This window comes from Bolinopsis microptera, chromosome 8 (genome assembly GCF_026151205.1).
Source record: "Bolinopsis microptera isolate Bmic1 chromosome 8, MBARI_Bmic_1.0, whole genome shotgun sequence".
In the NCBI taxonomy this organism is placed as follows: Eukaryota; Metazoa; Ctenophora; class Tentaculata; order Lobata; family Bolinopsidae; genus Bolinopsis; species Bolinopsis microptera.
In genome coordinates, this window is record NC_087079.1 from 3,152,732 (window position 1) to 3,175,729 (window position 22,998).

Consider the following 22,998-nt stretch of genomic DNA (forward strand, 5'->3'; position numbering starts at 1 on the left):
GATGTTTTCAACCCACGAGTCAGAGAGCAAGCTCTGATGACGGCTCCCAGATGACGTATGCACATGTGGGTGAATCGGTCCGATCAAGTAGTTGGTTGGGCTGTGATTGTATCGACCATGAGTACCAAGCATGAGCAAGCAGATATTTGAATTGAGTAGATTTCCACTGGTAAGCAATTCGGAAAATCATGGGCCGGCATAGTGCTGGGGCGGGTATTATCCGCCAACCTCCGAGTTACATGCCTGGTGCTCTACCGATTGAGCTACCAGCCCTATTCAGCTCAGGAATTTCTTGCAAGCCTATCAAGCTATCAGTAAGCAATCGTGTTGTTATCTCATATCTGCTGCCATTAGTACACTGCATTGTATGCAGCTGGGATAGTCACTGCCATAATTGTGAGTGTACACACTGTGTGTAATGTTTTTAATTTAAGGTATTTTGTTGGGGAGGCGGATTATCGTTGTGAAGTACTGTAATGTACTACTCACGAAGTACTGTACACGATGTTTTCAACCCACGAGTCTGAGAGCAAGCTCAACTGACGGCTCACAGATGACGTTTATGCACATATTGTAGGTGAAAAATATCAATATATAATCAATATCAATATCAATATCAGACTAAACTATCGAATAAATAAATTATCAAATATTAATTATTAATTCGTTCTGATGAAAATGTATAAATCAAGATGTTTAATAATCAAAACATTACAAGTGGTTAAAAACGCCCAAAATCGATCTGAGAGTTTTTTACCTGGGGACCTCAGGCTATTATGTTCATTAACATCGGCAGAATGACAGGCTGAGCGCGGCCCAGTAAAGAGTTTTTCAGTCTATAGTACAATCATGATAGTAAGAGAAATAATAAGAACAAAACAACAGCACTAATCAAATATGGTCATATGTATAGCTAGTAGGCTGTATACTTTTCACTCACAAAAATTGCATGGATTGCATCACAAATTAAGTAAAGTAAAATAAAGTAAGCCTGAGTCGAAATTTAAAATTTAGAGACTCTAATCAATTCAGGAGCTGCATAATAATAATTCAATCCACCGTATTACAACAGTATAAGGAGTTCGTAGGTTCAGCGATCTGTTCATCATTCAGTACCTCTCTAAGTGACAGACTGAGAGGTGCACAGAAACCCCTGTTCATCATTCAGTACCTCTCTAAGTGACAGACTGAGAGGTGCACAGAAACCCCTGATAGTGTTTTCAATCAGCAAATTCATTACACCTGCAATATATCGCTCATATAACAACACGATGCATGTTTTCAATTAAATGAGGGGGATAATCTAAGGCCAACATCATGATATTCACGAGTACAAGCTGATATCATAAATCATTAAAATGGACAGGTATTAGACAATTTGTAAAAGTAGGCCTTTAAGATGACCACAAGTCTGCTGTCAAAGCAGCTGGCCTATTAAATTTAACCCTCAATAACGTAATTACCACTTTTATATCCTTGTATCGTATCATTCCATATTAAAATCAGTAAATTCTATTAAGTCAGAGGACAATAAGTTACACAATCAAACAAATGTATAGAGGTTTATACTCTATGCAGCACGTTACATGCCTGATGACATAGCTTTGATACTTCATGGTACTGACCATCTCAGCAGTAAAAAGTCAGTAAACAAGTCTCCAGTGAGACACTGCTTTTAGAACATCCATGCAGGCTCCAGTTTGAAACTAAGATATAAGTTTGAAACTAAGATATAAAACTAAGATACAGTGCATACCCCTAGAAACCTGCATCTATCGTATTGCAGTTTCATAGACCAATTTGCTACTGAATACCCGCTACTTGCACTATCATAAAATATTTACACAATTTATAATAATATGATAAATTAGTATGTTAGTTGCATAATAGTGTTGAAACACCGTTACATTCTCTAAATTTTGCGATTTATATTGTACTGCCTGTATTTACTGTACCGGTTACACACTTTTCTTGGTCCGGTCTACAGTACACAATATAATAATCATAGTATTAGCAAATATTTAGAGTTATGTGGTAGTCTGTTAATAAATCTTGTGTTGTCAACAAATTTACAATAATTATATATAAGACGAGACGTAAGATTTGTATGGGCTATTTAACAAGACGAGATGTAAGATTTGTATGGGTTATGACAAGACGAGATGTAAGATTTGTATGGGTTATGATAAGACGAGACGTAAGATTTTATGGGCTATGACAAGAATTTTATGTCGGCCGATATCGAATTTCAAGCGCACAGAAGTTTGTAGAATAATACACAAGCTGCATAGTCATCATACGGGAAATTGTATCATACAATGTACTCGTTTAGATAATTAGATAATATGAAGTGCTCGAGTAGAAACAATAAAAGTGGCAAAGTTTTACTGAGTTATGTACCATTAAATTCCTTTGTATGGTGCACAGAGACTGTGGTTAGAGATATTTTATATCTTCATACCCTCCCAAACAATCTCTAACAGACGTGTCATGAAAACTACTTGCACCCATGTATTCTTTCTTTGTGGCGCCTAATATTTGATTACATCTGATTATTGTCAATTATCAATAAATTTCCATATCATTAGTAATAAAAACACGATACAAGCTACATGGTTGTTAACCGGTAACCATAGCAACAGAGTCTAAACATCACAGGACCCCCTGCACGGCTGTCAACTAGAGAATATATAACAACACGTGACCGGTGACTTATCACGTGACTTATTATACACTTTAATTAGCTAAACATACCACCTGCTTGTGTTTGTTATACTGGGAGCTGCAGAGAGTTCAACATTGAAGTATTGAAACACTTTCTGGGGCTCCAGGGAGATTTACGTGGATTTAAAGTTGTAGCAACATTATTATTGGATTATTATAACGTTTTGGATCTCTTAGCCGATGATAGAGATCATGTAGACCCAGTTGTTTCAGTGATGATTTGTGCAATGGGAATCTTGTGGTACATTGACACCCATTTATATCTTCCCTAGTTTAAATGTCAATTTAGTACTATTTGAATGATGAATATTCTGAATATGTTGACGTCACGTGTACATACATGTCTACAAAAGTCGTCAATAAAGATAGCTTCATGCTTTTTTTATTTAGCACGATTTCTTATATTGTTCTTCAATTTTATGATATATCATTTCACCTTTGTTATTACAATTTTCATAGATTCCTGAACTTGTGATCAATTAATAATAATGTTGGCAGTTGTCCCAATTATGCTGAAATGAAATTACCGGAATACAATTGTTATCATTATTTAGGATCGATGGACGTTATTAAGACTGTTGCTTCTGTTCGAAGAGCTGTAAGTTTCGATTGCAGGGAGGGGTTTTAGCCACACTTTGTAGCTTTAACTATACCCATCTATTCAACTCGAATTGAAATATTTTGGGATCAATCAGATATTTCGCTAGAAACACATTTTAAATAAATCATATTATTATCTATATTATGTTATTAAACTACATGTACACCTAACTGTAACCTTTTTCAGAGCCAGAGCTGTATGCCTCGAAAATCTGAGAACTTCATCAAACCTGTTATCCCGAGAAAAATTAATTCGACCAAAGTAACCGAAGTAAGTCCACGAATTGATAACATTTTAACAATCTTATCTGGAGTTTGCAAGAAATGAAATTCAGAGGTATGTACTATCTTTTTATTATGATTTACAAACGGACACAATAATATTATAATATCACTATCCGCTGTTAGGGGAGTAGGGGGTGCAACGTATTCTTACCAGTAGGTAACAGTGTCATCTTGTAAATAAAGTAAACTGTCGCTCTTATTGAAATCCGGGAAATCCCTGTACTCGTCTACAAAAGTTACTTTACATGAGTGACTTACCCCTCTACCCCTCTACCCCTCTACCCCTCTACCCCTCTACCCCTCTACCCCTCTACCCCTCTACCCCTCTACCCCTCTACCCCTCTACCCCTCTACCCCTCTACCCCTCTACCCCTCTACCCCTCTACCCCTCTACCCCTCTACCCCTCTACCCCTCTACCCCTCTACCCTCTACCCCTCTACCCCTCTACCCTCTCTACCCCTCTACCCCTCTACCCCTCTACCCCTCTACCCCTCTACCTCTCTACCCCTCTACCCTTCTAACCCTCTACCCCTTTACCCCTTTACCCCTCTACCCCTCTACCCCTCTACCCCTCTACCCCTCTACCCCTCTACTCCTCTACCCCTCTACCCCTCTACCCCTCTACCCTTCTAAACCTCTACCCCTCTACCCCTCTACCCTTCTAACCCTCTACCCCTCTACCCCTCTACCAGTCTATCCCTCTACCCCTCTACCCCTCTACCCCTCTTCCCCTCTACCCCTCTACCCCTCTACCAGTCTAATAGTCTACCAGTCTACCCCTCTACCCCTCTGCCAGTCTACCCCTCTACCAGTCTACCCCTCTACTAGTCTACCAGTCTACCCCTCTACCAATCTACCCCTCTACCAGTCTACCCCTCTACCCCTCTACCAGTCTACCCCTCTACCCCTCTACCCCTCTACCCCTCTACCCCTCTACCCCTCTACCCCTCTACCCCTCTACCCCTCTACCCCTCTACCCCTCTACCCCTCTACCAGTCTACCCCTCTACCCCTCTACCCCTCTACCCCTCTACCCCTCTACCCTTCTAAACCTCTACCCCTTTACCCCTCTACCCCTCTACCCCTCTACCCCTCTACCCCTCTACCCCTCTACCCCTCTACCCCTCTACCCCTCTACCCCTCTACCCCTCTACCCCTCTACCCCTCTACCCTTCTAACCCTTTACCCCTCTACCCCTCTACCCCTGCCCTCTACCCCTGGCATTGGGGGTTAATTGTTAAAACTGAGATACATTCCTCGGGTACGGGAGCAAATGTATTAGATCTTCACAAAACAAAGAGTGTCCAATATACCTACAATATATAATATCTACTGATGCTGTTAGATGTGGTACATTACACACACACACACACAACAGTGCAAGTGGGCCTTTATAAGTTCATATTACTGAAGGTAATTACTTTACACTGTAATACGGTACACTACACTGTGTACTGTACACTGTACACTGTACACTGTACACTGTACACTATATACTGTACACTGTACACTATACACTGCACACTGTACACTGTACACTGTACACTGTAGTCTATAATACGGTATCATCAGACCTCACGCCTTGTAGCTTTGTAGCACGATACGAATTAGTTATACCTTTATCAGATACCCGTAATGTACAGTGTAGAGTATACATTGCAGTGTATAGTGTGCAGACTGTTAATAGGGATTTATGTCACTGTTACGTGGGTTAATACAACAAATAAAACACAGATATTATAAATAAATAAGCTGAAAAAAGTGGGTTATATAATGTAATACAACGCACTTGCTCTCTCGCGTCCTGTTGTACACAACGTAACTAAACAGTAAACACCACAACAAAAACACCTGAAACATGATCTACATAAGTTACAACTACAAAGCTAAGAAATCTTATTATAAAGCCTCATAACCAAAACAAGGTAATTATTTATTATATTAATAACTCCAAAGAGAGAGAGAGAGAACCCTAGACCAACTATCCAGATTGATGATCACTTCCTGATGTTCGTACACCTTCTACGAATACAACCAAGTTACTCACAGGGACGTCTACTCCCTTGTGAGTAATCAGGACATGTCTTTCTCCTTGTAATCAATCTCAGTACACATTTTGTAATGTCTCCTGCTCCTAGTCTCCCAGTTTCATCTTCTATCTAGACTCCGTGACATATATAGCTAAAATATAAACATTATAATATGTAACAATTAGATCGATTAAACAATAAACACCATGTCATTATAATATATTATAACACAGACTGCAGTGTACAGTGATATTATAAAGTTAACAGTGAGAATGAGAAGGTATACAGTAAAATATGGAATAACTTTGCTCTGCAAGGAAAAGGGGTTAATCCCATAATCATTATAATATAATGGTATTGTATTACGTGAGTATTTTCAATACAATTAACTTTAAACTCTAACATTAGGATAGGTTGAGAATACAAGAGAAACACTGTCAAGCTATTTAAAAAATTAGTTTACACACAATGTTTACCCACATATTACCCTATAATATTCTATTTAATATTTTTTGTTGTTCTTGAGAAGATGCTGAACTATTAACCATTTTTTTTATTACTTTTATCAATTCAACTATATTTCTGACAAAATTTAGTTAAAAATAACCGTAAATTTAATTTTGTCAAAAACTATTAAAGTGGAAGAAAGTCACACTTTATGCGTTACACCCTGTATATGAAAATATGGATATATTTAATTCTATACATGCAGATAATGAAATAAAGGGTTATAAACATAAAAATAATTATTTAATAATATGAACTTCGCTAATGCGTACTCATTGCTATAATAATTGATAAATCAGTTCATTATTTATTTACTGAATAATGAATATTTAGTGAGGATGATACAGAAGGAATATAATAATATGTTATTGTTATAGTATCATGGTAATGTAGTTCGCAGAGTCCTAGTGCTTCTAGAGTCCGAAATTGGCGTTTTTGATTGTATCGAGAAAAAAAACAGCAACTGCAAAGCTATATCATTAGCTTTCATAGTTAGAATCGACCCTCGGCAGATGTTTCAATCCATTTTTCTTCCAGAAATCTCCGGAAAATAAGAACGTCCTATACCTGTTCAGTAGCTGTTCCTGTAGATGTGTTATCATCAGAATCTACTGCTTCTCCGTTGGGTGGCTGTGGTAGCGGTCTATACCTGTAATTTTCCATTTCAGCATACTTCAGCAAGGCTTCGTTTATCGTCAATATCTCTGTTTGATAGTTTCTCTCCATACGAGAATTAGTACGTCCAATTTTCTTTGCCATTTCCTTTATTATCGTTTGGAGATCCTCTTGGTAAACGTCAAAGCCTTCATTCTTTTCAATCACTTCTTTGATGATGTCTTTGGCTTTCCTGGAACAAGATGCGTCAATATCGTCGTCAATCTTATCCATCAAGATAAGAATCTCTAACTTTTTCTCATCCGATAAAGATTGCACATGTTGAGGATCGGCCCAGTAAACCATCACAAGCAAACTTGTCAGGTGAAGAACTTCAATGCCAACACCAACCATGGTCAAGTGAAATGGACTTATCCCTATATCAATGTTAGAGAATCGGTCATCTCCTCTCGTGTATATTACGACTGAGAAAATAACGGTCCCGAAAGCTTGCAGCAGAGAGGGTAAGATTTTTATTCCAAATGTAATCACCTTGAGATTGGGAAGATGATTTGTGATAGGCGACATAAAGTGATTTTGGGAGAAGACCATGACCCCGGCAAACGAGAATGCTTGAAATAAGAGATTCCCAAGCATCATACCAATGAATTTGATTATTTTAATACAACCTTCTACTCCGCTTTTGGCACGATCTTGTATTTCGCTCAAAGATGACGTCTTGAGATTTTCCCAATAGATTATCATGATTCCAACTACACCTATCAAACTAATGATAACGTACCAAACGAGAATGTATAGAAAAAAAAGCCATGTGACTTTTGTTTCAAAGAAGCAGCTAGATTTAGACTGTGATCTGATAACGTTTAGTGTTGTCGAAAGGGAACAAGATCCAGAGTTAACGTCTATCGAGAAGTTATGATTGACCAATATCACTAGAAATATCACAGTGAGAACTTTGGATGCAATAGCTGAGGCGTGAACTATGAATAGCAACCACTTTTGAGGATAGAGTGCATACCAACCTGTTCCTATAGAGTGAAAACTAAATTTGCGCACCAACAGTTCTGCATGGTTGAAGTTATAGCTGACGCAAGAGCGTGCAAGGGAGACAATCGTAAATAGCAGCGATACCAGTTTCCAGTAAAACCAGAAATCCTTCTCCGAGTTTTGAGTAGAAAAATAATCAGGAGCCACATTGATAATTTGTAGGATGAACTGAGGTTGGTTCTCGAACATTTTTTCTACAATCATGCCAACGTAAATCAGTCTTAATTTATGCCTCATATTATTACAGTCATTCGTTTTACAACTGAGCCTATCAAAAACTGTGCATTTCTTGCGATCATATTTGTTTTCTGGGCCATGATTTAGAAGGAACTTCTTTATGATGAAGTGCTGTGTCGAAGAGAATGTACAGAGTGTAAGAATTTTTCTCCATGACCACTTCCGTCGGTACCGATGTTGACCGTCCGAACCAACGTCATCTAATGATCTGAATTGAACAGGTGCAATCCATCCGACGACTATAATAACGACAACCGAAAGAGCTCCTAATACATATTTCCTTTCCTTAAACATGCCAACAGCGGTCACCAAATCAGTGACCGTGTCCATGTAGTTGAACAGGCAGATAGCTAACAGCGATATTTTTGTAGTCAGAGGGAGGAATGCACAGTCATGGGTTACAGTCTCTTTCACCAGCGGGGTCTTTTTGCCTTCCGAGTTTTTCCAATATGTTCGTTTACCGTCTCCCTGCGGTTAGCCGTAAGCAAGTTTCAAATGAAATTATAGTAATTAAGATTATGAGATTTCTTTGATACTTTATGGAGTTATGGTGTTATCGTAACTTAATTGATCAGAGGAAAGCTTTCGCCCAAAATTTGATCAAATTAAAATATTTTTAAATGAGACTAGCTCAATATCTTTTGAATAGTGTACACTAAGTAAAAAGACCTTCATGAACAAAATTGCACATAATATCTAGCCAAAATGACTTCATTAAAATCGAAATAACTCCATCAATTTTCAATATTTTTGCATGAAATTTTCCGAATCGATTAAGAATTGCATTTTAAGCTTATTGTGGGCGAATTTCGATTTAGGCCTCCAAAAAGATAGGGATGTATTAAAGTATATCAAAGCATATTAAAATCCTAAATCGGGAAAAAACCTACATTATAATATACTTTAATATGGTCAGCCCCCCCCCCCCACCCCCAAGATTCGGGCTGTGGCGCGAGCCGTCGGGCTGTGGCGCGAACCTAGTAAAGTAAAGCTAGCCAAGTAAAGCTACACGGTACAACCCTGTTCATTATCCAATATACCACGTTCATCAGACCTTATGATGTCATCGTAACTCAATTGATCAGAGGAAAAGTTCGGGTGCGGCAAAGTAAAGCTAGCAAAATAAAGCTAGCAAAGTAAAGCAAGAAAAGTAATGCTAGAAAAGTAAAGCTAGCAAAGTAAAACTAGCAAAGTAAAGCAAGCAAAGTAAAGCTAGCAAAGTAAAGCTAGCAAAGTAAAGAGGTAAAGCTAGCAAAGTAAAGCTAGCAAAGTAAAGCTAGCAAAGTAAAGCTAGCAAAGTAAAGCTAGCAAAGTAAAGCTAGCAAAGTAAAGCTAGCAAAGTAAAGCTATTAAAGTAAAGCTAGCAAAGTAAAGCTAGCAAAGTAGTGCTAGCAAAGTAAAGCTAGCCAAGTAAAGCTAGCCAAGTAAAGCTAGCCAAGTAAAGCTAGCCAAGTAAAGCTAGCCAAGTAAAGCTAGCCAAGTAAAGCTAGCCAAGTAAAGCTAGCCAAGTAAAGCTAGCCAAGTAAAGCTAGCCAAGTAAAGCTAGCCAAGTAAAGCTAGCCAAGTAAAGCTAGCCAAGTAAAGCTAGCCAAGTAAAGCTAGCCAAGTAAAGCTAGCCAAGTAAAGCTAGCAAAGTAAAGCTAGCAAAGTAAAGCTAGCAAAGTAAAGCTAGCAAAGTAAAGCTAGCAAAGTAAAGCTAGCAAAGTAAAGCTAGCAAAGTAAAGCTAGCAAAGTAAAGCTAGCAAAGTAAAGCTAGCAAAGTAAAGCTAGCAAAATAAAGCTAGCAAAGTAAAGCTAGCAAAGTAAAGCTTACAAAGTAAAGCTAGCAAAGTAAAGCTAGCAAAATATAGCTAGCAAAGTAAAGCTAGCAAAGTAAAGCTTACAAAGTAAAGCTAGCAAAGTGAAGCTTTCACAACAGCAGAAACCCGAACTCCAAATTCAAATGAACTAATCTGAGCTAATCTCACTTACATTTTGAGCTTGCGCAAGCCTTTCTTTTTCTTCCTGCTTTGCTTCTATTTCTTGAGCAAGTCTTCCTAGTTCTTGGTGCTTCTGATCTTTGTCCTACAAGGATTAATCAATTCATTTTCCAATATACCACGTTCATCAGTCCTTATGGTGTCATCGTAACTCAACTGATCAGAGGAAAAGTTCGGGTGCGGCAAAGAAAAGCTTTCTCAACAGCAAAAACCCGAAAGCCAAATTGAAATAAACTAATTTGAGCTAATCTCACTTACATTTTGAGCTTGAGCAAGTTCTTCTTTAAGCCTTTCTTTCTCTTCCTGCTTTGCTTCTATTTCTTGAGCAAGTTTTCCTAGTTCTTGGTGCTTCTGATCTTTGTCCTACAAGGATTAATGAATTCATTATCCAATATACCACGTTCATCAGTCCTTATGGTGTCATCGTAACTCAACTGATCAAAGGAAAAGTTCGGGTGCGGCAAAGAAAAGCTTTCTTAACAGCAAAAACCCGAAAGCCAAATTGAAATAAACTAATTTGAGCTAATCTCACTTACATTTTGAGCTTGAGCAAGTTCTTCTTTAAGCCTTTCTTTCTCTTCCTGCTGTGCTTCTATTTCTTGAGCAAGTTTTCCTAGTTCTTGGTGCTTCTGATCTTTGTCCTACAATGATTAATGAATTCATTATCCAATATACCACGTTCATCAGTCCTTATGGTGTCATCGTAACTCAACTGATCAAAGGAAAAGTTCGGGTGCGGCAAAGAAAAGCTTTCTTAACAGCAAAAACCCGAAAGCCAAATTGAAATAAACTAATTTGAGCTAATCTCACTTACATTTTGAGCTTGAGCAAGTTCTTCTTTAAGCCTTTCTTTTTCTTCCTGCTTTGCTTCTATTTCTTGAGCAAGTTTTCCTAGTTCTTGATGCTTCAGTTCTTGTTCCTGCAAGGAATAATAAATTCATTATCCAGTATATCACGCTCATATCATCAGACCTTATTTTTAAACTTACATCTTCTCAAATAATATATAATTATACGAAATTGAGTGATTCTTAACACACCCAGAATCCATATATAAAAGGAGAAAACTAATATAGCCCGATAGCCCAACAATTAATCATCTAACATAATATAATAATTAATAATATTGTACTTATAGCATAGGAAATATAAAACTCGCAAGTTTTCTTCTCAGAGGTGACGATCTTTAAGTTTATGATTCGTTTACAACTCCAACAGAATACCACCTACCAGATACTTTAGCATGTAAGTTCTCCTCAGTATCTGCTCTGGTAGCTCAGAAATTATCAGATTTTTATTTCAAATTTCACTCAAATTGCCATACCATCTTTACTGATCAGAGGAAACGTTCGGGTGCCGCAAAATATTGCAAAGCATTCCGTAGCCCCCCAGAATGGTGAGTTTATGCAGTAAAGGTACGGTTGACTGAATATTTGTTCTTAATAACAGAGCTTCAAAATCAAATCTTCCAAGGTATGTTGGAAGCAGGGGGCAAAGAGGGTGACCCAACTAAATTTAGCGTACATGTCTAACAAATCAAAACTGTTACCTCTTGGATCGCAAGGCTAACGTTAGGTGGTACTTCAGCTTCAGGTGGTACTTTCTGTTTATCTTCAGTATGATCAGCAGATTCCTGTTCCAACATATCATCAGCTGCCATTTCTAACGATTAAATCGATTAAACACTATGTCATTATGTAATAACACAGACTGCAGTGTGCAGTGATATTATAATGTAATGTAAATATAAAATAACCCACTATAAAGAACTTTGACGATGCAGGACAGCATGATACTATGTCATCATAGTAATTGATTGCCAATGGATCTACCAAAATAGGTTTCTCAGTAGACCAAACAGATAGTTGTTTCTGGGAATAACCCACATTGCATTATAAAAGAATTTTAAAATATCTTTAATTCACATTTAGTCAGTACACAATACACATACGTACGTTGGGTCTTATAACATAGCCATGTTTCGTATTTGAGACCTTTTTATCTAAATCTTTTCAAACAATACATAATTATACAGAAGTGAATGCATCTAAATAAACCCAAATATAAAAGGAGAAAACCAATATAGCTCAATACAAATATCCAGTAGCCCAGTATATCGAAACCCAAATTATGTATTGAAAGAAAGGTCACAAAATCACGGTAGTGTGCAGTAAGAAATACCAAACCCGCAATAACATTGCCATTGGGCCCTAGCAAAAAATAATAACAATGAATGAAATCATATATTCTCACATGATCATTGTATAACTGTCCATTATGTAAAAGTTTTTCTCTCACTATTGTTTACGCTAATATAATGTAACATACCCAAGTGATAACTACCCATGCGATAACTATTTAAGCAGCAATGGTGTGGTTGACTCAATACTTCGTTCTTAAGGGGGTATACACCAAAACAGGGGTAAAAAAGGTAACACTAACAGATGACCAAATCTTCCTTATAATCACAATAGTTTCATAATTCGAATCGATTAACCAAACTAAATTTAGTGTACATATTTAACAGATCAAAACTGTGACCTCTTGGATCACAACTCGCAAGGCTAAAAACTGTCTTATACATAAATACAGTATATTCTGTTATCTGTGTATACTTATATTAAAATAATTTTTGCGCTTTAAATTAACTAAATCTTTATAAGAACTGCTGATCAATGCATGTCTTTTTCCGTGTGTTTATAAATGTGTTTATAAATGTGTCTATCAGCGTTATTTCTATTAAAAGTTTAACACAAACATGTTCTCTCAGAATATAACAGAACAGCTGAAGAGACAAGGTATAAGATGTTGCACCGACGTCTGTGAGCTGTATCTAGCTAATAACAACTTTGTGGACATTCCAACTCTCGGAGAGTATAAAGCCTTGCACGTGCTCTGGCTCAACAACAATAAGGTTTGTTAATATGTTTATATTTCCATTTTATTTTTTTACGCCTACCAAATTTACCATGTCACGTGTGACACGTGTTGTATCACGTTGTTTAAGCCCTCCCTCCAGTCTCCACCGATTTTAACCTAAACCGTAACCTTACACCTTAACCTTAATAACCTAACTAAACTAAACATTTCAAAATTGAATTTATTCCCATGGGATTGGATTCTGGCAAATCCCTCCCATCTTACCCTTACACGTGACTTAAATCTGTAAAATTATGAACGCCCTTTTTCTGACACGAGTTTTCCCTCAGATTTATAAAGTAGATTTCCTGAAGACCAACTTCCAGATAACAGAGCTGTATCTCCAACAAAACATGATCGTTAACATTGGTGGGGCCCTGAAACATCTCTCTTGTTTACAGGTACGTTCAGGGAGTTTGCAATTGTTTGACAAAATAGATTTTTAGACTCGATTTTCAGGGCGCCCGATCAAAAATCGCTTATGTGTAATACTAGGAACCGACCGGATATCCGGCTGAATCCGAATCCGGCTTCAATATCCGGTTTTGGCGCCGGCTCTGGTTTCAAAAAATGTTGCTGGATTTTTGCCGGATATTTATTCCGCTTCCGAGCTCGTGTTGCAAAGGGGAGGTCTGCCTTCCGAGATCGCATTACCAGGGGAAGCTTCGAGTCCAAAAAATTGTGTATCCCCCGGCTATAAACGCAACATATGTAGTATACAATAGGAAAACCGAACCTTATTACGAACAGTAGCTCTAGTATTGCTCTTTAATCTTTATCAATATCACGTTTTATTATTATGAAGTTACTAGTGTAACCCGGCCTACGGCCGGGATTTCACTGCCGCAGTTAAAAAGGGTAGGAGTAATTACCCGCTGAGTCAAAACCCGCATTAGGTGACCCAATAGTTTCTTAAACAATAATCTCATAATCAGTTATTTCTTGTGGATAATTAAGTCATTATTAGCCATGAGGCACCACACTCCATGATCATAAGGTCTGAACACCGAGTATTACACCTCATCACTCCCGTCTTGAACCGCTTTCTATTTTTATTTAAATCGTTATAGAAATTAACCCTTGTTAACTCCGCACCACACCCGCATATTATATTTGAAAACACGCATAACATTGTCGTATGAACTCTCTCTCTCTCTCTGCAGTCCAAACAGACCCCAAACACTAACAGTCCCCCCTCCCCTAATAAGCTTAAGGTATAACATTACAGCGAATCTTCCGGGCTAATCCAATTATGACGCTACTTAAATGCAGCTATAACATATTACACAGTAATGAGAGAGAGAGCAAGCCCCGTAACTCTTGCCGTTCTGCTCAAGCAATTTTATGTAACATTTGTGGTACAAAACCATCAATTAAACCACTTACCACCGGCCGATTTAAAAAAAAATTCCTATGGGCTTCATCAGAGTTTTGTCGGCACTATACCGAAAAAAACCAGTCCCGTAACTATTACCGTTTTTTTTGTATAACCGTTCGGAAATTACACACAGACAGACAGACAGACACACACACATTCTGGTGTTATTAAGTTGATGATCCAGTTTTGGCTCCGAGTCAACTATTGTGCAGACAGAAGACTGCTGTCTTACTGTCTACTAAACATGATCCAGTAATTATAAAATATGCTTGCATGCGTATCAGGGTACTATTGTACCTGAATCGGGAACTACTGTGTCGCTTAATTAGAACTAACCAGTGATTAAGTGCGCCTGCATGCTAAAAATGTACAATTGTACACTCCTTGGCTTTAATTATTCTTTGTATTGTTGTAAAAAACCAACTTGAAATTTTGGGAAAGCACTTCAGTTATCAAACCAAATGTTTCTAGAAACTTTGGAGTTCCTAGCGTAAAACGCTCTCACTTTATGGTGACAATAGCGAAAAAGAGGGAGTGGCGAGCCATAACTACTATAATTTTGCTATATTTTCATTGAAAACTGCTGTGACTTCAAGATTTAAGTACTGTAGTTTTACACCTAGCTGGAGCTGAAACCCACTATTCCTGCGGAATTTGGGTCTTTTTTGAGTACTATTATAGTAAGTGTTCCTGGATCAGCACAGATTCACTGACCCTGCCCTTTTGACCCCCTATTATAGATGTGAAATCCGCAAGGCACAGTAATGGCTGGCCTCCCCGTAAAAAGCAAAATCTGACGGACAGGAATATCAACAGAAGAAGTGGAAGAATTATGATATATAATTTTTGAACTCTATAATAGTCATAGAGTTTGAACTCCATAATAGTAACAAACTGGGATACTTCTAGTGTGTCAGTGTGGACCACAGTGTGGCACTTACAGTTACAGTTACGGTTGTTAGATGAAATTTCATATTCTTGTCAATATAATTGTGACAGCTTATTTTTTAACAATCTTATAAATGACTCCTGGTTGTTCAATAAACAAGTTCGACAGAGCAAGATATTGAAAATGAAAGCAGACCGGATCAGTGAACGAACCAAATGTCCAATCGGCTGCCAGTTGACTCCTAGTTTGTAAACAACAGTATATGAATAGCAGGAAAATAAATGTTAATTTAAATATGAAATCTTACAAGACAAATATAATTAAATTTGAACGTAAAATTCATAAGCGTGGTCGCAAACTATAGTATTCTGAATAAATGCGTCTGAAAATGAGCAAAGCAGCATTTAAGACACGAAATTTCTCCTGATAAGAAATTAAAAAACTACCTTATGCGTGTAGAAATGTTGTGACAAATAAAACAGCGTGATGATGCTTAAAGATTAGTCACTGCTGGCTACCAGTTAGTGACTGTCCATATAATATAATATGTAAGCTCTCCTCTAAATATTTACTTGGGTTTATATACGCGCAACAATGTCGTCATCAGACGAAAGTTAAGAACTTTTGAGTTGCGGAGTTATTTGATAAATTGCGGTGACCATGATCTGCTTTATATTATAATTGAATTTATTCCGCTCGAGATCAACGATCTGAAGAACTGACAAAGTTTTCCGATCTTAACTTTTTAATTACGGTGCAAATTACAGTTAGCCACTAAGACGGTACCACGATCTAATTAGTCAAAATAACATAGTTAAAAAAATGCAGTAAAAAAGAGTAAACTTGTGGCGGCTCACAGCACCACAACTTGTTTATTTGTATATTAGGACGCAATGAAACTACCGGACCACGATGTATGGGGATTTGCCACCCCATGGCAACATTAAAATATATCGACTCTGTTACATCGTTTCCTGTCAATATAAAACTCCGTTACAAAATGAACTGGGATCTGGCAATACTACACCTTAGTTCGATAAAATATGATAAAGTAATGTATAACTAGACTTAAGTAAAAGTCTGAAAGAATATAGAAAACAAAATATATACTGCTAGAAAGCTAAATAATAAACTGCCAAAGAATAGTTAACGTGATATAAAACTGAACTCCAAAACGATCAAAGGGGGAAGTGAATAGATCACGGACGAGGTAACATGCATAAGGAATTACAAGGTTTGGCCTCACACACAATATAATTACATGAAGTCATTTACTGTGAAATTGTGCCAGTGTTTAAGGATGCACGCTGGTTGACTGTTAATAAATAATTTAAGATGTCTATGTAAGATTTTCCGTTCAAAATTCTGGGTGATCAGTTTATCGATTAATAATTTAACATCATGAATAAATTCATTCACTACTGAGGAGGATTTGCATATCCTATATAGTTCACCTACAAATATTCCATATGAAGGTTTCACAGGTACGTTGGATTTAAGGTTAGGAATATCTTTTAACTTGCGTACTACTGTCTTTTAACTTGCGTACTACTGTATTTTAACTTGCGTACTACTGTCAAGGTAGATATTTGGATAATGTCATCCACTTTTTTCGTGAATTATCCATTGACAATAATCTACAAATATCTACATTTATCTACAAAAAATGTATATCTCAAATATGTGCCCAGAAATTCTACTGAGTTTTTGGAGATAAATGTATAAATTTGTAGAATTTGTAGAATTTTCGTGAATTATCCATTGACAATAATCTACAAATATCTACATTTATCTACAAAAAATGTAATCTCAAATATGTGCCCAGAAATTCTACTGAATTTTTGGAGATAAATGTATAAATTTGTAGAATATCATCCACTTTTTTCGTGGATTATCCATTCTACATTAATCTACAAATATCTACAAATATCCACTTGGCTCCCCCCCCCCCCCTGTCAAGGGGCATTATACTAATTACACTGTAGATAGAAACACTGCCCTGATCACTAGAAGTCCATCATTCAATAGTTAGGTTACCAAACAAATCAAGTGATTAAGTGCGCCTGCATGAGTGCATGCTATTATAAAGGTACAATTGTGCCCTGAATCGGGAACTATTGTCCTTTGATAATTGATATTCAGACCTGCATGACAAAAACAACTGTGCCTCGCATTTGTAAAATTGTAATCGCGCTCAATGGCCCTGGGCCTGGTAGGATATGCCAATTGCCTATCATTCCTGATAATCTTTGTATATAATATATAAAATATATATTATATATATTTTCAATAAATCTGTGTGTGTGTGTATGTATGTGTGTGTGCGGGAAATTTCTGAGCGGCTATATTAAATAACAGTAAGAGTTATGGGACTGGTGTTTTCGGTATAGTGCCGACAAAATTGTGACAAAGCCAATAACTAAATTTTTCTAGATCGGCCGGTGGTAAGTGGTTTAATTGATGGTTCTGTACCACAAATGTAACATAAAATGACTCACTTTTTCTCCCTCTTCGCCCTCCCTTCCATTACTGCCGATTATGTAGCGTTGGTACATGAATCATAATTAGGTTAGCCCCGAAAGTAATTAAGCTTATTAGGGGTGAAGGGCGCTGATTGCGATCTGTTTGGACTGTAGAGAGAGTTCATACTTTCATACGACAATGTAATGCATGTTTTCAAATAGGCGGGTGTGGTGCAGAGTTAATAAGGGTTAATTTCTAAAAAGATTTAAATAAAAATTGAAAGTGGTTCAAGACGGGAATAATGAGATGTAATTGTCGTGGTACAGAGTTTACGGACCTTGTGATCACGGAATGTGGTGCCTAATATAATAATGACTTAATTATCCACGAGAAAGAACTGATCATGCGATTATGCGATACTGAAAAAATGTTTCAATTTTTATTTGTGAAATAAAATCAATACGAGTGACCTGATCCATGCTATTACTATTGGTGGTGTCGGGCACATTTTTGAACATTTAAAATATAATTTGAAACATTACAGTAACGTTATTCAAATCTCAAACAGAAACAGTATATTATATATATATTACAAAGTTTTGTGTTTTGATCATATGATCGTGGATGTATAGTGATTGATTGCATAATTTTGAATTTGATTGATGGTGATTGTGAGTGAGAAGATGTTTGGAGTGCCAGCCAGTAACTCTGTCAAATGAACAGCCCACTGAAGAGCGGGTGAGCGCAAGCGCGGGAACAGCAGAGAGGGTGGCACAAAACGGCACACACGGAAAGGACGAAACAAAAAAATACGCTGAGCGCGGTAAGCTTGCCTATGTCTGAGAGCCGGTGTTACCTGGCAGGGGGCCTCAAAGGAGGTGCCGTGGTGGAGTGTGAAGGGCAAGATCAGGACTGCGGTCACACGACTCACGTGTTTTAACGGAATATAGTTGATCCCAGAAACTTGCGGGACAACAAAATTCAATTATAATATCGATTACGACCGCAGCGACTGTATTAATACAGTGAGAAAAATGTCATCGTATGTTTTTTACATGTTTACCTTTTTTTTAAAGCTGCATTTATTCAGTGAATCGAAAAGAGAGAGAGCCAAAAAATCGGATGTATTTTTTTGAGCGTATTAATACAGTGAAAAATTGGCCATGGAACTAGTATAGAGGGTAACAGTGTTTCAGTAATCAAATCTAAGTATCACCATGGCACCCGTTCTTATTACGTAGACACAAGACACAAGACACATTCGTTAACAACATTACTGAGAATTTGTAAAAGTGTGAAGTTTTAAGTGCAACGCAAGCTTCACAAGTATAAGTAAAGGTGCAGTCAGAATTATGAGTAAGTTAAAATATTAGGCAATCATGTTTATGCACTTACAAGGATCATAACGATTATTTTGTATGTATATTGTCTGAGCCGAAGAATATTTGCTTATAAATATATTATTATATTTATAATATATAATATCTAATATGTTAAAATGCGACAAGAAATTAGAAAATTAATAAAAATAATAATTCCTATCAAATCGCTTTAAACTATATTTTATGCACTAGAAACTAATTGGAAACTAATTGGATAAGTATTATTAATTCATTTCAGATTCTAATGCTGCATGCAAATCAACTGACGTGCTCGCATACAACAGTAAAGGAACTGAAAAACATGCTCAGTCTTCATACTCTTAGTAAGATGATCTTATTTTTGCACAAAACTGCAGTTTATATTAGTGTCAAGTTATTAGTTATTAATTAATTAATTAATTAATCTTTCAAACATGGTATTTTTTATTACTTATTAGTGTGTACAATATATTTTTCTATGACTGGAATTTTGTCTGTGATTCACAGAGAATAATGAATTCGTGCTGTGTGGTAAATTAGATATCCTCTCCTAACATCTTCTTCCTATAAATACAGCTTAGCTGTCTTCGTATTTTTCACATAGTTTAATTTCGTTGGCAAGGACGCCGTGCAAACAAAATAAACTTAGTAATTAGATTTTTACCTGCGACGTGGGCACCAATTCAAATATTTGAGTGGAAAAGGTTACATCGTAGAAGCTAGTGTGACATTTTGAACGCCGCGCATTCGTTTGTAGTGGCGTGCACGCTAATATAATATTAATATGGCTTATTCAATTCCGAAAATTTTAGTTTGTTGCATTTATAGTATTTGAAAATGATAATTTACGTAGTTTTAAAAACTGTAATCAGTTTCGAAAAATTTTAATCGTTTTTACTCATATTCGTAGGCAGCAAGCAAGTTCAAAACTATGAGAGAAATGGTTATATCCAACGTAATAGTAAGTTCGGAAAATTAGCATTGTCAACCTCAGCTAAGAAAGTGCTTGAAGTAAAGGTTCAATCGAAAATCGACGTTGTACCCGAAAATAACTACCCAAATAATATACCTTACTCGGGATTATTATGACCGGGATAAAGTGGCGGGTTTAGGGTAATTTCGCCATATTTTTCCCGAACCACATTTTCACCGGTCGTTAATAAACCCGCCGACTCAGCTTTTAGAGTTCCCAAGGGGTATGGGTGCTCATATTTTAATCGTTGTCTTATATTCACTAAAGAAGACTATTGGGACACTTGTTGTAGGTTTTTCGACTTCATTTGGCTAAAATTGCAAAAAATTCACCTTTTTGCCCAATTCTTGTCATATATCCTTATTGTCAAAGTTGATTTAAATAGGCCAATTTTTAATTTCTTAGGTATTGATTATCTCTACATAATGAAATAGGACTCAAAGTAAAAGTAACAGTTAAATTAAAACTTGAATTAATTAAAACTGTCAATAACATGAATCAGTTTCATCAGTCATTTATTCATAATTCTAAACAATGTGAACGATGCATTCTTTCGAAGAAAATTATTTTCCATCTAGTTTGATTAACCACGAGTCATTATTTCTGTCTACTTTCAACAATTATTGATAATTCGACTTGTTTCACAAGTTTTAGCAATGCGAAAATTTCTAAACTTGCTTATATTATCTCTGATCAGGAAATTTACATCTGAGACAAAATTTTTTCAATCTAAAATTGAAAGGTTGGACACCGGTAAAATGGCGACCGGGAAAATGTGGTGGGTTTTGAGCAATTTCGCCATATTTTTCCCGAACCATATTTTAAGCCATTCCAGTGGCGCAGGTGGCTCACGTGTCACATAGCCAACAGAAAAGAAACATGATGAATAGTTCTTACAGCACTAGGGTATCAGCCCCTACTTTTGTTTCTGGATGTGGAGGTGGTAATGATTTCACCAACTTAAATCCGAATGGAAGGTTGGTGAATGATGAGCCTAATCAACCTGAAACACCCAACAGCATAAACGAAAACAACAAAAAAAGTTTATTTTCATGTACCGACATTACCTGGGTAGGCACTCTTAACACTAGAACGATAAGAACTGCCCAGAGGAAACTGGAGATGGTACATCTTTTCGAGAAGAGTGGAGCAGAGATTGTAGGTATCCAAGAGCACAGGATAGTCCATGAAGAGCCTGTCAAAGTAGAGAGAGTTGGCAAGAGCAGCTATCTAATTACTTCATCAGCTACTAGGAATCGGGCCCAGGCAGCAGTGGGCGGAGTGGGATTCATCCTAACTAGCAAGGCATTTGACGCAACTACGGAGATAACACCAGTAACGGAGAGAATCCTTAAAATATCTCTAAATGGTAATCCTAAACCAACCTTCGTCTGTGTCTACGGACCTACGGAGGCAGATAGTGTAGAAGCAGCAGAGAAGTTTCATACCGATCTAAGGTGTGCAGTCTCACAGATCCCTGCTCACAACTTCTTGGAGGTGATTGGGGATTTTAACGCTCACCTATCAAAGAGGGACGAGAATGACTTTGGTTGGTATTTCCATGAGAGAACCAACAGAAATGGGGAGCTGCTTCGGGATACTGCCCTGGAATGTAATCTGGAGATTACAAACACCAGGTTCAGAAAGAAGCGGGGTAAAATGTGGACTCACCTATCGGATGGAACCCTGAATAAGTCTCAGATAGACTTTATTCTAGTGAGGAAGAAGTGGAGGAACAGTGTCAAAAACACTGAAGTCTACAGCTTCTTTAGTACACTGGGTACTGATCATAGATTTGTTTTGTCTAAGATCAAGCTATCTCTTCGACGAGCAAAAAAGCAACCCAAGAAAACCTGGTATAATTGGGGAGCACTTAAATCGGATGAAGACCTACAGAAGAGATACGCAGTAGAAGTCAAGAATCGGTACTCTGCTCTATGCGAGCAAACCGATGAAAGTGAGGTTACGGAACTGTATGGGCATTTTGTTGATGCGATTGCTGATACCAACAAAGCCATACTGCCTAAGAGAGAAAAGAAGAGACGTGACGATTTCGCGGGTGATCAGCGAGTTGAAAACGTGCGTACAGCCCTGCAGCAAGCAGAGACTGTCTATCACCGGGATCCTAGTGAAGACAGTCGATTGTCTGTTAACCTACTAAAAACTGAACTGGATCAGGTGTACCAGGACATCTTTGAAGAAGATCTAGTTGCCAAGGTTAGAAGGGTCGAAATGGCTGCAGACAGATGCAAAAACAAAGAAAGTTGGAATGTCATTAATGAGATAACTGGCAGGAAGGCCAAGGGGGCAACTCAAATAAGGGGCAACGGAGCCGAAGAAAGGAAGGAAAATTGGCTTAGGCATTTCACGAATCTGCTAGGGAGTACACCTGATGTAGAAAACGAGCATCCTAGGATCGAGACTCAATTTGAAGGACTCAACATCAGTACAGAACCTTTTACTCTTGAGGAGCTTAAAGCTGCTAAACACAGGATAAAAGAAGGTAAAGCACCAGGTGATGACGGCATACCACCTGAAGTCCTCAAAAGGTGCGACCTGGATGAAATCGTGCTGTCCTTCTGCAACAAAGCCCTGACAGATGGTATTGCGCCAGATCAGTGGAGGATAAGCAACATCATCCCGGTCCCCAAAAAGGGAGACTTGACAAACCCTGGAAACTGGAGGGGGATATCTTTGACTTCACTTGTAGCTAAGACTCTTAATAGAATGGTGCTTAATAGGATCCAGCCGGCTATAGAGGGGGTACTTAGGGACACTCAGAATGGTTTTCGGGAAGGACGGTCCACTACTAGTCATATCTTGGCACTCAGAAGGATTCTAGAGGGGGCTAGACAGAGAAATTTACCGGCAGCTATGGTGTTTGTTGATTTTAAGAAGGCCTTTGATTCACTTCACCGGGGAATTTTGATGCAAATACTAAAGGCCTATGGAATACCGGACAGTATTGTAGATATCATTAATCTACTCTAT

The 22,998-nt window shown here is 37.5% G+C and overlaps 1 protein-coding gene across 1 annotated transcript in view; it reads left to right on the plus strand.

Annotated features, from left to right (window-relative positions):
* Window positions 1-3,276: 3,276 nt before the first annotated feature.
* LOC134819206 (leucine-rich repeat-containing protein 72-like) overlaps window positions 3,277-22,998 on the plus strand; it is a 23,585-nt gene continuing 3,863 nt past the window's right edge. The window contains exons 1-5 of the mRNA XM_063829014.1: window positions 3,277-3,322; window positions 3,512-3,595; window positions 12,795-12,938; window positions 13,234-13,344; window positions 19,294-19,378. Of these exons, the coding sequence (XP_063685084.1) occupies window positions 3,284-3,322; window positions 3,512-3,595; window positions 12,795-12,938; window positions 13,234-13,344; window positions 19,294-19,378 (463 nt within the window). The 5' untranslated portion in view covers window positions 3,277-3,283. The remainder of the gene's footprint in view (window positions 3,323-3,511; window positions 3,596-12,794; window positions 12,939-13,233; window positions 13,345-19,293; window positions 19,379-22,998) is intronic.